This window comes from Ornithodoros turicata, chromosome 1 (genome assembly GCF_037126465.1).
Source record: "Ornithodoros turicata isolate Travis chromosome 1, ASM3712646v1, whole genome shotgun sequence".
Taxonomy (NCBI): domain Eukaryota; kingdom Metazoa; phylum Arthropoda; class Arachnida; order Ixodida; family Argasidae; genus Ornithodoros; species Ornithodoros turicata.
In genome coordinates this window covers 180,297,422-180,315,298 of record NC_088201.1, presented here as the reverse complement: position 1 = coordinate 180,315,298, position 17,877 = coordinate 180,297,422, and the positions used below count along the sequence as shown (strand labels likewise).

The 17,877-nt window shown below is 44.7% G+C and overlaps 1 protein-coding gene across 1 annotated transcript; it reads left to right on the top strand.

Moving 5' to 3' along the window:
* The first annotated feature begins 2,809 nt into the window (after nt 1–2,809).
* Nucleotides 2,810–5,085, top strand: LOC135373463 (uncharacterized). The gene is made up of 3 exons (XM_064606661.1): nt 2,810–3,235; nt 3,826–4,033; nt 4,637–5,085. Exons 1-3 carry the CDS (start codon nt 3,207–3,209, stop codon nt 5,033–5,035), a joined length of 636 nt encoding a protein of 211 aa, XP_064462731.1. The 5' UTR covers nt 2,810–3,206; the 3' UTR covers nt 5,036–5,085.
* The last annotated feature ends 12,792 nt before the right edge of the window (nt 5,086–17,877 follow it).

Here is a 17,877-nt window from a genome sequence, read left to right as displayed (position 1 = left end):
TTTCATTTTTTGGGGGAGAGTGGATATGCTATCTTAAATAGCGACAGTCTATTGGTTGTAAGTTCTGACATACAGATAGGAGTTACAATAAAAGCAGGTTCGGCGCGATCTTCGGTTTGATCCTCATGAAAGTATGCTGGTTTCGATGCGCTTAATACTGCTGTTTAGTGACATTTGGTGTCTAGTGTCTGTCCTGCGCTGCGTAATGACGGCTCCATCTGATAATCTTGTCGTCCTGGAGGGATTTATGGCACCTGACTGGTTACAAGACCACTTCGTGTATGTTTGTACCACTGCGGACGGAGAGAAGACGTATATGATCTGTCGATACTGCAATACAAGAAAAGCTGGGAAGAAGAGGGCAGTTGGAAATTTTGTGAAACATCTGTAGGTAAGTTGCTGACTGTTTCCGAAAATGCCTTTATAGGTACTAGCTACTACTTACTATCTAACTGTACCCATGCTGCGTTGAACTGACCCAGGGAGCACCATACCGCGGAACTTTACGGAGAAGCCTGTCTCTAAGCTCGACCATGTACATCGGAACAACAGGGCAAACTGTTGAAGAACAAACAAAAAAAAAAAAACGCGAAGATACCTTCTGCAGCGAAGGCAGCATTGTGGTTAGAAGTGTTAATTTTTTCTGACAATGTTGCAGAATCGAACAGTCATGTGAGAAGTTACTGAAAATATAGCTATATAGTTGGACCTACTTCCCAGGAAAAAGTAACTAAAGTATAATTACAATTACAGCTAAAAATAGAAACTGGTTACATTGTGTCAACGTAACTCTGTTATCCAAAGTTATTTCCAAAATGCTTCTAAGCAAGAAGGAAAATGATTCCATGGTATCTGGTTAACCTAGAGCTTTCTGTTTTCTCCATCTCTTTTTGTCGTTCCAAGTGTTGTAGGGTAACCAACCGTGTTGTTTCCGACTCCCAGTCTTTTCTCTCTCTCATGATCATCATCAGTGAGATCCCAAATTGTTATTTTCTGAGAAATGAACCGTTTTAAAGTGCATGGCATGGTCCTGATGTTCATCTCCTAGCTCTTGCGCCGCTTTATTTCGAGAACATGCCCACGAATGCTGTGGAGTACTTTAACAGCGGTAGTAAACAGGGTATCACTGCTGAAGGAGTCTAAGACAGTGCTGATATTTTTCAACTTGCGTTTTACGGTAATTGTTTCAGGAAGCGCAATAGTTGCAGCGTTTCCTTTTTCATTTTTTTTCCTTTCTATTCGAAACGTGCTGGCTAATAAAAAAAAGGAACTATAGCGCTTCCAAAATGTAGCTAGTTACTGGGATAAGCTAACTTTGTCGCACAAAGTTAATTTCAAATAGATTAAATTGTTACAGCAATAAGTTACAATTATATAAAACTACAGTTACTCTAGCTGCTCACTAGCAACGGAGTTAGTGCCCAACCGCAATCGAAAGCAACCTTCAGCATGACTGGCCACGACATTCACTCGACAGCGTAGAATAATTATTGCGATGCTCTCTAATAGAACTTTATATTCATTACAGCTGATGCACAGATATGTGCACGCGGCCTGTGTGTCGAAACGAAGAAAGTACATGGCAGAAGGTCATTCTGCAACATTTGCGCGCTTGCAAGTGAAGCTGACGCCATCACATGAGGTACAACAAACATTCAACAGACTGGTGACTGAAGTGATCGCGGTTGATGGGCTGCCCTTAAACTTTCCCACTGGTTTGGGCTTCCAGAGACTAACGGCATTCGTGAGGCCCAATCTAAACGTTGTATCGCCTAGAAGAATAAGCCGGCAGTTAGAAGATCTTGCCAGAAAGTACGCCCTGCCAGTCTTCGTGAAGACATGAAGAAATGTAAACCAAACACGGTACACTTCACGGTCGACCTGTGGTCGAGCAGAGCCAGGACTTCTATACTTGGTATTATGGTGCATTTCATTAAGGACTGGGAACTTGTAGTCCATACCCTAGCATTTAAGCATCTTTCTGGACCTCATACTGGTTGCAATATCAGGAAAGCATTCGAAGAGGAGATGCTTCAGCGCGGCGTAGACATTAGGCAGATCGGTTGCGTTGTATGTGGCAACGCCTCAAATATGCTGAAGGCATTCAACATGAGCGTGGTGTTCAGCGAAGCATGGCTAATGGCAACAGGGGAGGACGCTACAGCCGGAGTTGACGAACTAGACCAGCTGGAGGATGACATGACGCTATCTGTAGCAGACTCTCTCCAACATTGCCACAGGATCGCGTGCTGCGCTCATACCCTTCAACTAGCAGTCAATGCTGCACTGAAAAAGAGACTCGTAAGCTTCTGAAGTCTTGGGCTTACTAACTTCAGTCGTCAATATATTTAGAAGGTCTAATCACTGGACCGAAGAGATCCGAAAAAAATGCGAAAAAGACGTCATCCCTCCCACCGGGACACGTTGGAACTCTCTGCTAGCAGCCCTTAAATGGCTGACACAGGTACGCATGCAGACTCTTCTTGCTCGAAACAGATATCGAACCTTGGCTAATCAGTGTGCTATTATTCGAATTGACGATTTCATCCGCTATTCGTGAACAAGCGCCACTTAACAATATTGTGCCATGGTTCCGCTAATTGTTGCATTTGCGCGTGTTTTCCATCGGTACTACTAGATATATTTTGAAGTCCTTTTACAGCCGTTTTCCCTTGATATCGATTTTCGCCATATTTCCCAAGTTTCCATGTAGGGCGCGCTTCTCAAATGCATTTACGCAGTCAGAGAGGGGTGATGTAAGACTAATCGGGCACAATCAATAACGATTACTCGTTCCATGTGATGAAATATTTCAGATTGAGGTGTACGAGGCAGTGGATACGCTTCTCCAGCAATACAGTGAAGTGCACCGCTCCAGGGCAATTGATCTCAGCCTTCCAATTTTTACTTTGCCACGGCTGCAAGAAATCCGAGACTTGCTCGAGCCCCTTGGCGACGCAACAGATGCGTTGCAGGGTGACAGCGTCTCAGCAGCAATTGTCCAACTATGTGTAGTAGCCGCGAAGAAGAAGAGGTGCGTGAGTGCACGTAGTTCTGTTTTTGCTTTTGGTTCCACCGAAGCGGCTGTTTCGGGGCATCTCTCTTTTGCTCCTATGTTGCATTAAATCTTTTATCACTCTTCCTACTGGCAAGTCTTGGGTCATCTCAACTGGCGACGAGGGACACTATGCATATCGACAGTCTACATGAAAACAGAGAGCTTCAACACAAGCAAGTGAGCAAGATAGTTTTGTCGTTCATGTTATTTTAAAACTTTAGGAGGGGTCGTTCATTAGTTGAGATAGTGATTCTCCTTTATTCCATATTGAGAACGTGAGGCGTGCCAGGCTACGAATAACGAGGGGAAATGCAAACATATACTACCAAGAAATTTGAACATTAGAAGGATGATTTCTCTGTCCATATGAAGGCAGGCAATGTAACAGTAATGACGTGCGCCATATTCGGTAAAAGTCTCCTTTGCCACCTGGATGAGCAGGTTCCTTTTAGAATCGGAATAAAATTACATTCCCCTTATACTGACCAAAGCTGAAGTTTAATGTATGTCATTAATCGGCATTATTTCAATGTTTGTTTTCGAAGGGTAGCACAATAGGATCCGGTGCGCATTTTGCGCATGGCAACCATTAAAAGAGCGGCTCTGAAATTATCCGGACGCATCACATAGCAGAATCTCCATCTGGAATGTCCATTCCTCTTAGATGGAATGATTGGCGGAATCCCCTTACCCCCACCCCTCTTTTGTTGTAAATCTGGTTAACTCTGACAATTTACTTGGACCGCCATTAACATGATCTCCGTTAGTTTTTCAGTGTTTCGTGCAGAACTTTTGGAGCAGCTTAACCGAAGGTTCGAAGCCACATTGAAGGACAGTTTTCTAATAGCTGCTTGCATCCTCAATCCAAGAATAAATCTCAGAATCTTCGAGTCACGCATCGCGAAGGGATTATCGAAGCCAAGTACTTCGGAGGCAGTCAAGGTTGTGGAACATCTACTCGACGGAGTCGAGAGGGTACGGTACACAATTCTTTTTTTTACTATAATTAGACTGTCATCCTCTGGGCGGAACTGATTACATGATTGACCCTAATGTAGTGCTGATAACTTTAGTGCCGTATTAGGTATCCGGACTTACGCGTACATTAAGCCGTGTTTATCCACTGGAATTTGTTTCGCATAATCCATCAGGGAGGCAATCAGACATAACGGCAACACTGGGACGGGAAACCTTCAGGAAGCAATAAAGGTTTGTTTTACTACAAGCCTTCGGTCGTGTGTATCAGCTACGCGAATTCAGACCTGACTATTTTTAGTCAACCTATTGTCTACCCTTTGAGATTATCTAGTTGTATGTGGTGCACTGCACAGTTGTGATCATACGTAAACTTTCCATGTTTTTGCATGTTGAATGCCACGACCGTTATGCACTATATTGCGTGCCAGAAGCTGCAATAATAGAGTAGCTTATTGTGTCTGCAGGTTACCTGCTATTTTGTCAACTGGTGATCATTCGGTTTTTGAAACAACATATATGCACTTATGAGAAGTGCAGGTGGACATGGTGCAATGATTCTTGTAGTAAGACTCGAATTTCTAACAATATTCCTTCTTGCAGGCTCCATATTCTTTCACGGCTGCCAGCGTAACTTCAGCACAAACAACTTCTAAGCCTGATGCTAAAGTGGACATATCTAAAGTTGTCGGTCTATACGGAGTGCTGGATGCGGTATACCCACTCCAAGAGGCTCGGCAGTTGTCTGAACTGGAACGTTACCTCAGCGCAGAATACGACGCTCGGGATGTGCTCTCCTTCTGGAGGAATAATTTTCACCAGTACCCCAAACTAGGACGTCTTGCCCAAGTATGCCTCGGGATACCGGCCACTTCGGGAGCAGTGGAGCGCCTTTTCTCTGTGGCCGGCGCTCTTCAAAGAGCAAGGCGAGCATCTCTCGTGCCAAGCACCATAGAGGACTTAATCCTTGTGTCTGAGCACGTCAGGAAAAACAAAAATTAACATTAAAAAACGGACAAGGGGCTTGAACTTTTTGAATAAAATGTACTGTCCCCCTCTCTTGGCTTTTCGTTTTTACATGATGTCCCACAAATGAGTGCAGTGGTTGCAAAGTCCCACCACGATTCCACAGCAAAGCCGCTCCGACGGAAGCGATTTTTAAAGAACTGACTATAAATCTCGTCGCTGCCACATGCCCAATCACATGGTCACCGCACTCACTTTCCCAAGCAGCAATATGTACTGAAAGTCGAGTGCAATAGGGGTGGACGGTATGTGTCTTATCAATGTTCTTTAGTTTCAAGAGTCTGTTCAAGGCCTTCCACCTACCCGTCCACCCCTATTGCACTCGACTTTCAGTACATTGTGCTGTTTGGGTTGGTATGGGCGTGCAGTACAACAAACCTCTACTTTGTTTCCAGTCCTCTGCACAGGCGCGACCAAAACGAGTCCACTGTAGAACAACGTTTTATGTAGAAAACTGCAGAGACATTATGCCACGGGTATATCGCCGGCTCCGGAAATATTGTGCTTCAAACGTTTAGTAGTGATTTGCATTCCACAAGTGACATGCAGGGAAGTTTATGTACACGCAAAGCTAGTGTTCTGGAGACAGGACGAATTGCGATTTTCTTGGAAAGCCTCGTGGAAGCTGTTACAAAAACGTGAGTCTACATACCAATGTATGGACTAACGAAGCACAAACTGTCCCCGCAGTACAACAGATGCGCATCTGCATAGATAATGGGTACGATACAAAGAGTCGATCATGCCACAAAAAAGTAAACCGAGCCGCGCGAAACCTTTTCGGTATGTGAAGGCGCGCGAGCGAAGTTTCAACTTCAAGCAATATGCACCGGCCTTCAAAGCAGCGCAGCTTGTGATGGCGCGCTCACGAAATCATTACAGGGGAATGAACGTGTAGTATATTTCTATTGTTGGGAAAAACTCACGTGACCTCTGACGTCGGGCCAATCGTTGTGCCTCGGTAGAGTAGTTTTTTGCTTTGTTTTATTTTGTCTCCCTGGGTGACGGGTGACGTAAAGCGACGCTGCCGAGGCGTTCTTTTTCCCTTTCCCTCTGTTCTCACCCCCGCTTTGGCGGTTCAGGATTTTCGTTCGCATCCAGTGAAATAAATAAAACGCGGAAGCGTTGGCTCTTTCTCTTGCACAAGGTACTTTATTTTTCGGGATTGGTATTTCCAAATCACACATATGCAGTCTTCTGTATCTGTGCCAAACACAAACTTCACATGAACATTGTTTGATAACAAAATCTCGCTGAAACAGGAGAAGTCAAGTCTGAAGTTCGAGTAATATGCCGAAGCAACTTCGCATCCACTGTTAGCTGATATGTCTCACGTGGAAGATTTCACAGTAGATGAGTAAAGTCACTGCACGAGCACACACATTCACAAATCCAGCATGACAGAAAACATGTCCATATTCCTTTGCTGCTTGTGTAGTGTCACATGTCAAGGCTGACCCGTCACAAAGGAACCTGTGCAGCTGCTAAGCCAAAAGATGATGTTCTAACCACTCCTGGTGGCTTATCCATTCTATTGCATCCATGCCGATGCTTTTCTGAAGTAGATATGAGTTGAGCAGTACCTAGTTGATACCTGAGCAAGAAAGACCAGAACAGGGATCAGAAAACGTGAAAACTAAAAATTCTACAGGCCGAAATGTTGCGCATATGCCACAGGTGTGGTGCTATGCTATGCTACGCTACGCTAAGCGGCAGAATGGAATAGGAACTGACTTACCTGCCATCGAGTGGAAAAACACAGTATTGATCCTTCTTGAATCGTTGTCGCACCAAGCAAGCGAAGCAGACCTGCCCTCCACCTATCTATCACTGAATTTACTTGCAGAAGTACCCAAGAGGATTCGAGTTTTGCAGAGTCGGTATCGACGGGCACTACAAACCATCCAAATCGGTACCGGCAAAGATGCTTTGCGTGCGTCCCTGCTGCACCATATTTCGAAACTTTACGGCGAGCTGCTCCGGCACCCCAGACACGGCGGTGCCGGCTTACGCGCGCCACGAAAAGGTTATAATTTCAAACCGACCAATGAGCGCTCGCATACCGGGGGAGCGACCGCAGGAGCCAATGGGATGCTCTCGGTAGAGAACTCGCGCTTCGACGTAAAAATGTTGACGTTTCATGAGGTTTGATGACGCGAAAGGCTCGCAGCGTCTCACTTTAGTCCGCAAGTGAACTCGCGAGTTTCATCCCCTTGATCATTACATGAAGCGCGCGATTTCGTAGTCCGGTTGTATTGTGGTTACTTTTTCGTACTGCCCTGCGGCGCCACAGTGTGATCGCACTGCCCGGGCCAGCGAGATAAGATGACAGCTGAGCGCAACCGTGACAACTTCCCTCCTCCTTCATGTTGCACCAGCCTTGTATCAGATGATCGCAAGTTCCTTGTCAAAATGATTACAATCACATCAGACTATTCGCTCCGGTGATTGGGATTGTGCACATCGCGATTTATCGCACTCATGAGTTTTTTTGCCGAGGTCTGTATTTTAGTGCACAAAACCTTCATTTCGATGTGTCTGCATTGTTGCAAGTTTGTTCACAATGAGTCCATGCTGCGTGACCGTCCATAGGTTGTTTGTTTTAAAAGAAATTGTGCGAAACACTACAAGCTTCTGCACATTGAGTCTAAGTGGCGTGATCGTCCACAGAATATGTGTTCAAAACCATTTTTTATGAAAAACTTAATTTCACTAGTGCACTGTACTCGACCTTTGGACAGATAAAACGGTTGTTGGCTTCGTAAATGACACAACACTATTCATTATTGAGCCGCATAGTGTGTCGATGAGTGGAGCAGTTTTCTCGAACGCTGCGTTATGGGAGGAAGCTCGACTGAAGTGTACTGTGCAACACATCGTGAAAGAGGGCGGCGAGGTGGTCCAGAATTGTGCTCTGGTGGAGACATTGTGCCGTGTGAATTATTTTTGATGGTAATGCTCATGGTGTTAAAACACACAAGTGTAAAAACATGCAAGTTTCCTATATGGTTGTTTGTGTGACACTGCATGTAATGTGTAGTGTATGTTTTGAGGTGTGTGCTTCGTACTCTGAGCACGTAGACCTAACGTATGGTATAACAGAATAGAGTTTTTATTTGTGTCTTGGATTGTTCTGCAGCTATGATAGTGGTGCACGGATTAACCTTTTAATGCGTCCAAGATAAATGGGTTGCACGTCAAAGCGAAACTTTAATGACCAAGTAGAGTTCTATAGAGGTGTCACAGCGGATGATGTGCCACAGTGTGTACACACACAGCTTTTGTGAGCGATGGAAAGTCATGTACGTGGACGCATTTCGATATTGCAGAAAGTGCATGCATCGAGAAGTTGTTCTGTATATGAATGGTGCTCGTGAATCCTTGGCCTGCCAGATGTGCAAAGTTTTTGTGCGTTGAACCTGTGTGGTGCGATCGCCATAAAGCTGTTGTATTTGTAACTGCGATTCTCTAAGGTAAGCACATTTTTTTTAGAGGTGAACTGTTCCATAATGTGACAAGCTTTCTGCATTGTGAATCTGTGTGATTGTCTGTGTAAATATGTGTGGTATTTCTACTTGTGCTTTCTTTTTAGAAGGTACGTGTGCTGATCAGAGTGAAGAGAGATGTGTCATGTGAAATATGTGTGCTCTGTAGATGTTTGTGGTACACACACAGAATAGATTGTTTTTGCGAGATCTCTGAAGGCACTCTGAAACAGCTTTTTTCTGCTCACCTTGGGATGACAGTTTATTTTTTTAGGTCAAATTGCTCTTAAGCTTCACTGCACAGCATGGACCACCATGGGTTTCCTTGAGCATCCTGTTTAATAAACAATGAAATCATTTTTCATTAGGGTGTGCAAGTGTGCAGTGCACTACCAGTGACAAAAACGATCCTCAACTTCAATGCATAGCGTCACTACACGTAGTTGCAAACACTCACTCTCACTCAATTTTGTAGTATATGCATAAGACCTTATCCCCAAAGGTGGGCTTTATCTAGCACATGCGTGGAGCCAGGTAAAGCCAGCTTTACTCAGGCACTATGGAGATGGATAGAGTGGGTTTCGATATGTGTGTGTCGTTCCCCAAGCATGGTGCTGTAAAAGAATTCAGTTGAGGAGTTTTTATTCATGTCTTGTGTTGTTCAGCAGTACTGATAGCAATGTATGGGTTAACCTTCTGATACCTCTGAGATGAAAATTTGTGCGGATCACATTGAACAAAGACACAGCATATGAGTATATATGCTCAGAGATAAGCTTGTGGTGTACCCACAGTGTCAGTTATTTCTGTGAGAGCTCTGATGGCAATTTGAAAATGATATTAAGCTTCACTGCATAGCACCACTTTTCTTGAATATGGTAGAACAATATGATAATAAGCAGTTGAGAGGAAGGTTACAAGTCCAGAGATGAGTCCAATTGACCAATTAGTTTATGTCTGGCTAGAATTTAGAATCAACAACAACAACTTTATTTTGACTTTGGAAAATGGGGAGGTTCATCACCAGAGGAGATACTCTACCTCATTGCTGGTGGGGGGTGTGGGGAATAAAATAACGAGCCCCTTCACATATATAGCCAACATATATAATTATGAAGCAATGCTTCGCTTAAGGGTGGGAGCGTAAGCTTAAGCTTAGGGACCTTTAGGGACCTTAAGCTTAATAAGGGCTTAAATATCTAGAGGTGAGTGGAAACAGTAAGTGAATGTCTAGCCAGAATTATGAACTAATAAGCGGTTTGGAGGGTGCTTATAAATTTATAGATGAATGGATGTCTGTGACTACTTTGGATTATGGGTCCATAAGCAGTTGGAGTGCGCAGTGGGGATTAGAAATCTAGAGATGAGTCGCTCTTCATAATGTAGCTGGAAGTATGTACCAATACACAGTTGCAAAGGTTGCGACCTGTTCTTTCCTATTCAGTGTCTAACCGATGTGTCTTTTAATTGTTTAACTATATAGAAGCTTGCTATATTTAACCATTGTCTTGGCGCAGTATGGCCAGAGCTGCTCTTGCGCCAAAAAACCCCAAATCAAATCAAATCTTTCTGTTGAAGTTGCAAGGGAGCTCAAAAATCTAGGGATGACTAAAAGTGACCAATGACTTGCTCTCTATTATGTAGCTAGAAGCATGTGTAGCGGGTCGTGGACAACGATGAAGATGGCCACGCACCTGGAGCGCCGCATGGAGAACCTGTAGAACTGGATTGTATTGGATTAGCAAAAAGTGGCTGTTGTGTGCCTTCGCTCTCTACTACTAGCCTAAACAAGGCAAAGAAATGTACGCGACAGATTGATCAAGTTGTGAACTGGAATGCTCTGGGTTTGGGTGGCTTGTGGACAGCCAGGGTATTCACAGAAATAGCTCCGTGCGTACAAAATCTTTATAATATGTAACTGCTCAAAAGTGCCTATGTTTGATACATGAAGGGAATTGGAAATACATGAAGGGGAGCCGATATTTCGAAGACAGACTGTTCCTCTTCGGGGCACCGTCCTCATCATTGGCATGGTATTTAAAGGGTGAGGTATCACGTGTTAAAGGTCCACACTATTGCACTTGTAATCAAAGTCATTGTAGAGTTTGTTACATTGAAAAAATACGGGAACGCTCGCAAGTTAGGTATGGAAAGGCTCCCTTGGGACGCCGTCCACCCGCGCCCCGAGGTGAAAACGCTGCATACGATTACCTTTGGTCATTTCTCGACAGCGTTGCTTGCAGCTGGGAGAAGCTGGGCGTTCTGTCACATGAGAAGCATATAATCTGGGTTGGCCTCAAGGTGGACCCACGTGATGTAGTTACGTTCGCTCCCGTCAAGGGTTGGTGGCACGATCAGAAAACGATTTTCTTTGTCTTGCTGCCCTCCCAAGATGCGAGGAAGTGACGTAAACGGCGCCTGCGCGTTTGCTAACCGTCTCGGCGGCCTTAAAGAAAAAATTACGCTCTCCTGTTTCTGTCGTTGTCTATCCTGCCGTAGGTTTGCCAAGCCGGGTGTACGCTGATGCACTTTTGAAAGCGCAGTACATACGAGCGCCCGTTCGTAGGAGTGACACCATTCCTTTGTGTGCGTGTATGTGAAAGCGTAGTCCTGCACAAACAAAGGGAAGTTGACTGGCGAATGAAGTTCATGTACAGCTGTCACAAAAAACTATCCAGAGTACTATCAATAGTCCACTGTCGTAAGCCCGTCGATGTAGCACTATCGATAGTGGAAAATCGCAGAACGATATACCGTCTGTCTCCGACAGTACCTATCACAAGCACCATAGCTATTCATCAAAGACAATCCGAGGAAAACATTAGAAAAACAACCCGCTATTCGAAATATCGGCGGCTTCTGTCCTGAGCCTACATTCTACCGGTTCGCTGGATTTCTACCCATCTAAACCCGCTATTAAGTTATAAATGGAAATAATTTTAAATGTGCGGTAGAACATTCAGAATTCTATAGCGAATAATAAAAAGTAACAAAGTATAGGAACTCTCGTCCAAACAGTGTATCAGGTCAGGACCCGGTCCCGTCGTCATCCTTCTGTAGGTTTCTTCTTTGAACTGTGTCACTACCAGTGGCGTATCTAGGGTGTGGCAGGTGTAGACAGGTGCCATGGGCGCAAGGTGAACAGGGGCGCCATTATGTGGTCGGGTGTGAATGTGCCAGGTCGGGCACTCAACCTGGCACATTCATAAATGATCTAAAGAATCCGCCATTAGGGAGGTTGTAGTGTGAAACCTAGTGCGGACCACACGAAAACGCATCCCCAAGGACATCATGTTAACCATGTTGCCATGGGCGCAGGTAGCTCTAGGTACGCCACTGGTCACTACCCACGGTTGACGCGAGAGTAGAAAAACGGAGGCAAGTACAACATCGACATTAGTGAAAACAAAGCATAGGGAAAAAAGGAAACAAAAACTCGACATTACTGTCCATAGTCTACCGCAAAACCATCTATATTTTTTTCTGAAAAATCGATATATTGATAGTTAATTTACTGATAGTTTCGCCTCCCTACAATAACAGCGTCCCGTTTAGGTGAGAGCAGACTTCGCGACGCTTATGTTCGGAGATATAAAATGCACTGGCACACTGCGGGTCTCACCGCTGAGCTTGTTTGGTGATTTGCCATTCGCCTAAGTTTTTCTCTAATGAAGGGGAGACTCCCAGCAAAGAAGTGTCACCATGTGATAACACGAAAGAAGCACGTATTGAACTGACCCACCGCAAACTATACGCTAATTATAGGACTGATCCTATTGACTGATTGGCATTTTGGTTGAAGGTCAAGGCTTCGTTATGACAGAAGTGACGTAAAATAAATGAGCGTACTGGACCACTCGTAATGTTGCAGTGGGTTACACATCATTACGTTACTTGTGAATATGGACAGCATTCACACCATGCAAAGCTCTGATACCCTGCACAAATACAGAACTGACATTTAATTAGCCTCATGTTTGTCTTTGTCTATTCAGCAACAACATATATAACTAATAATGATATCTGAGATAATAAAAAACAAAGAAACAACATCTCTATCTATCTATCTATAGCACATCACGGAGTTCATCATATGTGCTTCCTTCATTCCTCGCCATCATGTTTCTTTCCATCCTTCGATTCACAAGTTCTAGTAGTTGGAATTCCAAATACAATTTTTCAGCTGCGCAAGAACGTCCGTCCGTCCGTCCGTGACTATGTTGGAACGAAAGCAAGTGGATTGGGGAGGGTATTATCAAGATTCGAGACGTTTTTTATGCTCAGACTCCTCACCCTCGTCTTCTCGAGACTGAGCTTTACAGAAACTGGGGAGCTATTCTCGTCAAAGTAAGCTAGCTGCTTACTTTCTTTGCAAGGAGGTTATTGGTCGCCGAATAAAGAAGGCGTGAACAATGGGAATGACATTGGGAATGGTTTTCACGAGCCGTTAGCCAATTGTCGAGCATTTGATTGTCCAGCCTTGCTGCTGTGTTAGCGCTTTCACATCGCGATACCGCCCATACCACCCTTAGATTTCCTCGCCGGAAACGGAAGACTACAAAGTGAAAGAGAAGGTTGAAGGAATGCTGAGGAAAGTGGTTTTAGACTAGTCCATTTGCTTGATAATGATATCTGAAGGACTTCCACGCGGTAAAATTAGGAAAATAATCTTGCGTGGGGATCGCGCTGTAAGCGAGGAAGTTAACCAGCGAACAGTGGGGTGGCGCTCGTGCGTGCCCAAGATTTTGAACAAGCGGAGTGGCGCGAAAAGATTACTATTCCCCGTACGTTCTTTATGGCGTTCCTTGGTTAAGGACAATGCCATTTATGTGTCATTTACTTGTTTCCTTAATGGCTTCCCCCCTCCTTCATTATATATATATATATATATATATATATATATATATAAAGAGGGGGAAAGCCATTAAAGAAATCAGTAAATGATGCTAGACGTGTTTGAAATTCAAACTTACAGATTAAGATGCCTTTTATGGCTGCACGTAAAGAAACAGATACTCATGGAACTCATGTGAACTCATGTGCTCAGTCACCCTCCCAGGTATATATCGCTCGCTGAGTGACCCCTGGTTTGCCAATCCCGAACGATGCGCAGCTACCCAGGGCTGACGAGCCGCAAACACGGCGAAACACGTTCCATTAGTAACTCTCTCTCTCTAGATATATATATATATATACAGGGTGTCCCAGAAAACGTGTCATTGAATTATAATAACAAAACTACGCCGCCTAGAATCATGCGGTCAAGAGCATTTGTTCTTATTAGGTTTTTGCTACCTGCTCACGTGAATGTCCTGTAACGTAAGTTTAATTATGTAAATTTTTGCGAGCTTAAGTCGGAAATTTACCTAGTAAAGGTCGCTTTTTTACCCCACCAATGTGAAGAGCGTGTCTAATTTAGTCAAATTAATGATAATTGACAGGGATATTCAGGAGCTATCCCATCGGAAAAAATAACCGAACATCATGCTCCACGGAGATCGCACAGAATAGCGCACGATGAATTTTTCAGCGCAATCTTTGTCAGTCCGACGAAAGGAGGTTGGAAACCCAGCCCTCCCCGATATCGTAGAAAGAGATAAAACAGGTAAAAACGACGATAAAACCAGAGACACGGAACAGAAAAAAGACAACACGACACGTTCTCAACGGTCACGTTCTTTTGAGAACGTGTCGTGTTGTCTTTTTTCTGTTCCGTGTCTCTGGTTTTATCGTCGTTTTTACAATGTACCTGCTCGCCTGCACCCTTGCACTTCTACCAGAGATAAAACAGGCACGGCTTATCACGTCCGACTTTCGCTGGGATAATGCTTTCCCTCTCCCAATTTTAGGAACTGTTACTTTTTCTACTATCACTCTGTGGGCTGGCTTCGGAACCTCCTTTCGTCGCACTGAGAGCGATTGCGCTCAAAAAGTCATCGCGCGCTATGGTCCGGTGCTCCGAAAAGCGTCATATTCGGCTATTTTTTACGATGGGATAGCTCGTGAATATCACTGTGAACGATCATGAATTTCAGTGAATTCGGCACGCTCTTCATATTGGTGGGGTAAAAAAGTTACCTTTGCTTGGCAAATTTCTGAGTTCAGTTCGCAAATATTTATATAATTAAACTTACGCTACAGGACATACACATGAGGAGGTGGCAAAAACCTAATAAGAACAAATGCTCTTGACCGCATGATTCTAGGCGGCGTAGTTTTTTTATTATAATTCAATGACACGTTTTCTGGGACACCCTGTATATACCAAGAGTGCCCGCCCTGCTTTTGAATCCATCTATCCATGAGAGACCTTTATCTCACCTAGAAATTTATCTTTCAAGCCTAAACCTTTGTTTCCTCATGGTTTCATCTGAGGCAGGAATTTAGTGTCGTGTATGCGCATACGACGTGCGGGAATCTCAGTACTGTCCACTTTTTGTTCTCAGCCCTGAACTACCTCACATGCAGATTCGTGAAGGAAATACACGCGGACAAGTGAATGGGTTGTTGTAACTACGTTGTCTAATTAGTAACTTCCAAAACTACTTTTGACAATTAGGTAACTAATTTAATTCTGTGGCATTTTCAGCGTATTAGTAGGGCGATAAGTGCTAATTAAGTGCGGCCAACTTGACATAATTCAGACATATGTTCAGGGAAGCATTTACTTACACTTGTTTACGCTATACTTTACATAATATTTACAATATTTACATAATATTTACAATATTTACATTACATTTACAATATTTACATCGACGACGATTGCCGTAAGGGCCTGCTGCCTCGCACTTATTCGTGCGAGGGCTGCCGGGGAGGAGGAGCTGCGCGGGCAAGCACAGCGAGGGCCATACGGAACAGGGAGAGAATCTGAAACAAATACGCTCAACATTAGCTGCATCAAAGCACACACATAGCACGGCATCCTAAATACTTTAATACCTCATTGTGGCGGGTCTCTTGTTGGCGCGCCAAGTTGTTGACGGCGGCAATAAGGGTCTCCTGACCCTGCGCCAAGTTGTTCATGGCGCCAGCCAGGGTTTCCTGGCCCTCCGCCAACCTACCCACTTGCTCGGTGAGCTCTCGCATCACACGCCTGTGTTCCGCGGACCCCGCCATCAATTCATCCACGCGGCTCTCCATGACCTCCCGACGCGTCTGTAGCCGTGGCGGGCTTGATGTTGCTGTGGGGAAGTGAACATTGAAATGTTGCATAGAACACAAAGGACTCCATGGATGATCAAACTGCAGACAGTATGACATGTCCATGACAGAAAGCTTATAAATTTCCGGTATGGTAAAGCGCAGGGAAGACCAAACACAAGCGAAGAACACGACAGGACGAGCGGCGACATTTCACAGAAGTGAAAAAGGCTCATGCATCAGCGCAGCTTCAACACACTGGCTTGATACAAGAAGAAGCTTCTTGTTTGACGTGTAATCTTACCAGTGCCGCTTTATACCGTTTTATCTTATCGACTAACGTACGATGAATTGCGCTGGCTGGCCTGGCAGTGCTCATGTCTGACTAGATTTCAAAGACCCTGTTTGCGTGTTTGGGTGCACTTAAATGCTTAGTTCAAAGCAAGCGAAAAAGCTATGTACTGAGTAACTCAACAGCCTACGCTCGCATGTCTGGTAAAATGCTTTTACCCGTTGGAACATGTCGAGGAGGCTCTTCTGCGGGGTGAAACCAATCACTATCCGAGTCTTCGACCCCTGTCACCCCCGTGCCTCCTGCCTCCTCTTCCATTTCGCCCTCCTCTGTTTCGAGCGATGCAGCAGATGTTGTGGCCTGCGTGTCGGTGCTGTCCATGTAACGCGGGCCCTGTAATATATGTCATATCGAAACAACGTCTAGAGCGCGCAAAGCAACAAAAAGGACACTTACAACACCGCTCGAATAAACTCGAGTCGAGGTGGCAAAATGGTCGACTCGGCAGGATCCCAAGAGCTGCAGCACCCGGGCGTCCAATTCCGAAAATTCCCCCACGGCATCCTCGAAAGTCTTTCTATTACCTGTGCGAGCTCAGGCAGCCTTCCACGTCGAGTACTTTTTTTTTATGCTTCGGCGCTTGTTGCTCCACACAGTCTTCCACTGCTGTGGCGTTCGTTTGTACACTTGGCCCCTATTTAGGACTTCCGTGAGCACGTTCCACTGTGCGTCGAGGGTCCCTCCACCTCGTGGGTTCCCGGACATTTCGTCTGCGGGATTAGCAAGGTGGCGGTGAGCCTCCATGTAGCTCGCTAGGGCTTCCATACTTTCCCGAGAAACTTGGGGAACCCTCGAGGTCTGAGTAGTCGGTGCCGCTGCTTCGTCGGACGACATGGTACGATATGAAATGAGACGAAGTCACGGGGCCAGCGTTGCCAAAGGGGTGTACATCACCAGAGCACCTCAATAATTCCGCTAGAAACCGCTGTTAACGTACTCTGCATACATGTATTGACATCGGAGCGGAAGACCAGTCAAATACATTGCGCTAAAATCTGCGAGGCACAGAAGTATTATTCACATAATTATCACACGGTGTCCTTCTTTGAGAATTTTTGAGAATATTTGTTTTCGGGGTTTGACAATTGAGTCATCTAGCAGGGAGCTTCTGCCTTAAACATGCGCCTCGGTGGCTTGGTGGGTAGCGTGCTCGCCTTCTGTACCGAAGATCGCGGGTTCGATTCCCGTAGAGGACACTAAAAACTTCGTGACAACTGCAGAGGAACGTCAAATGCGGTATGCCGAGTGTTGCGATCTCAGCGTACTTTGAAGAACCCTTAGGAAAACAAAATTATCCAACGAACCAGTGCGGACACTGTAGTATCGCTCATGCTCATTCACTTACGTCGCAAGGCAAAGCTAGCAATTACTATTATGAACATACATACACACGACCAATCGGAAATTCTCTTGAAGAGAACGAGCAATAACAAGACCACTAAATACCGAAACTCATTGATTTACTTATTATTTTTGGTTTTTCATGCAGAGTGAGACAGCAGAATGCAAGACAGTCCCTGCTGCAGGCCATTTTATTTCGAAAAAAGAAAAAGACAGAAAACCTTCAACTTTCAAGTTTATTGTTACTGCCCATGAACAACCTAAGAAGACCAACCTAATAGTGCGCACCAAGCTAAAACGAAATAAGAAACGCAACACACACACGCCTAATGCACAGATAAACAATTGGTTACACAGCACTAGAAAATAAACTGCAGGGCACAACAGGATCGACATCGTGCTGACGATAAAGGTGATTGAAATTAGTCATCAGGCGTGAACCTTGAACCAAGCACGTACGCTGAAATATTCATCTTCGAATTTCGCCGTGCAGGAGC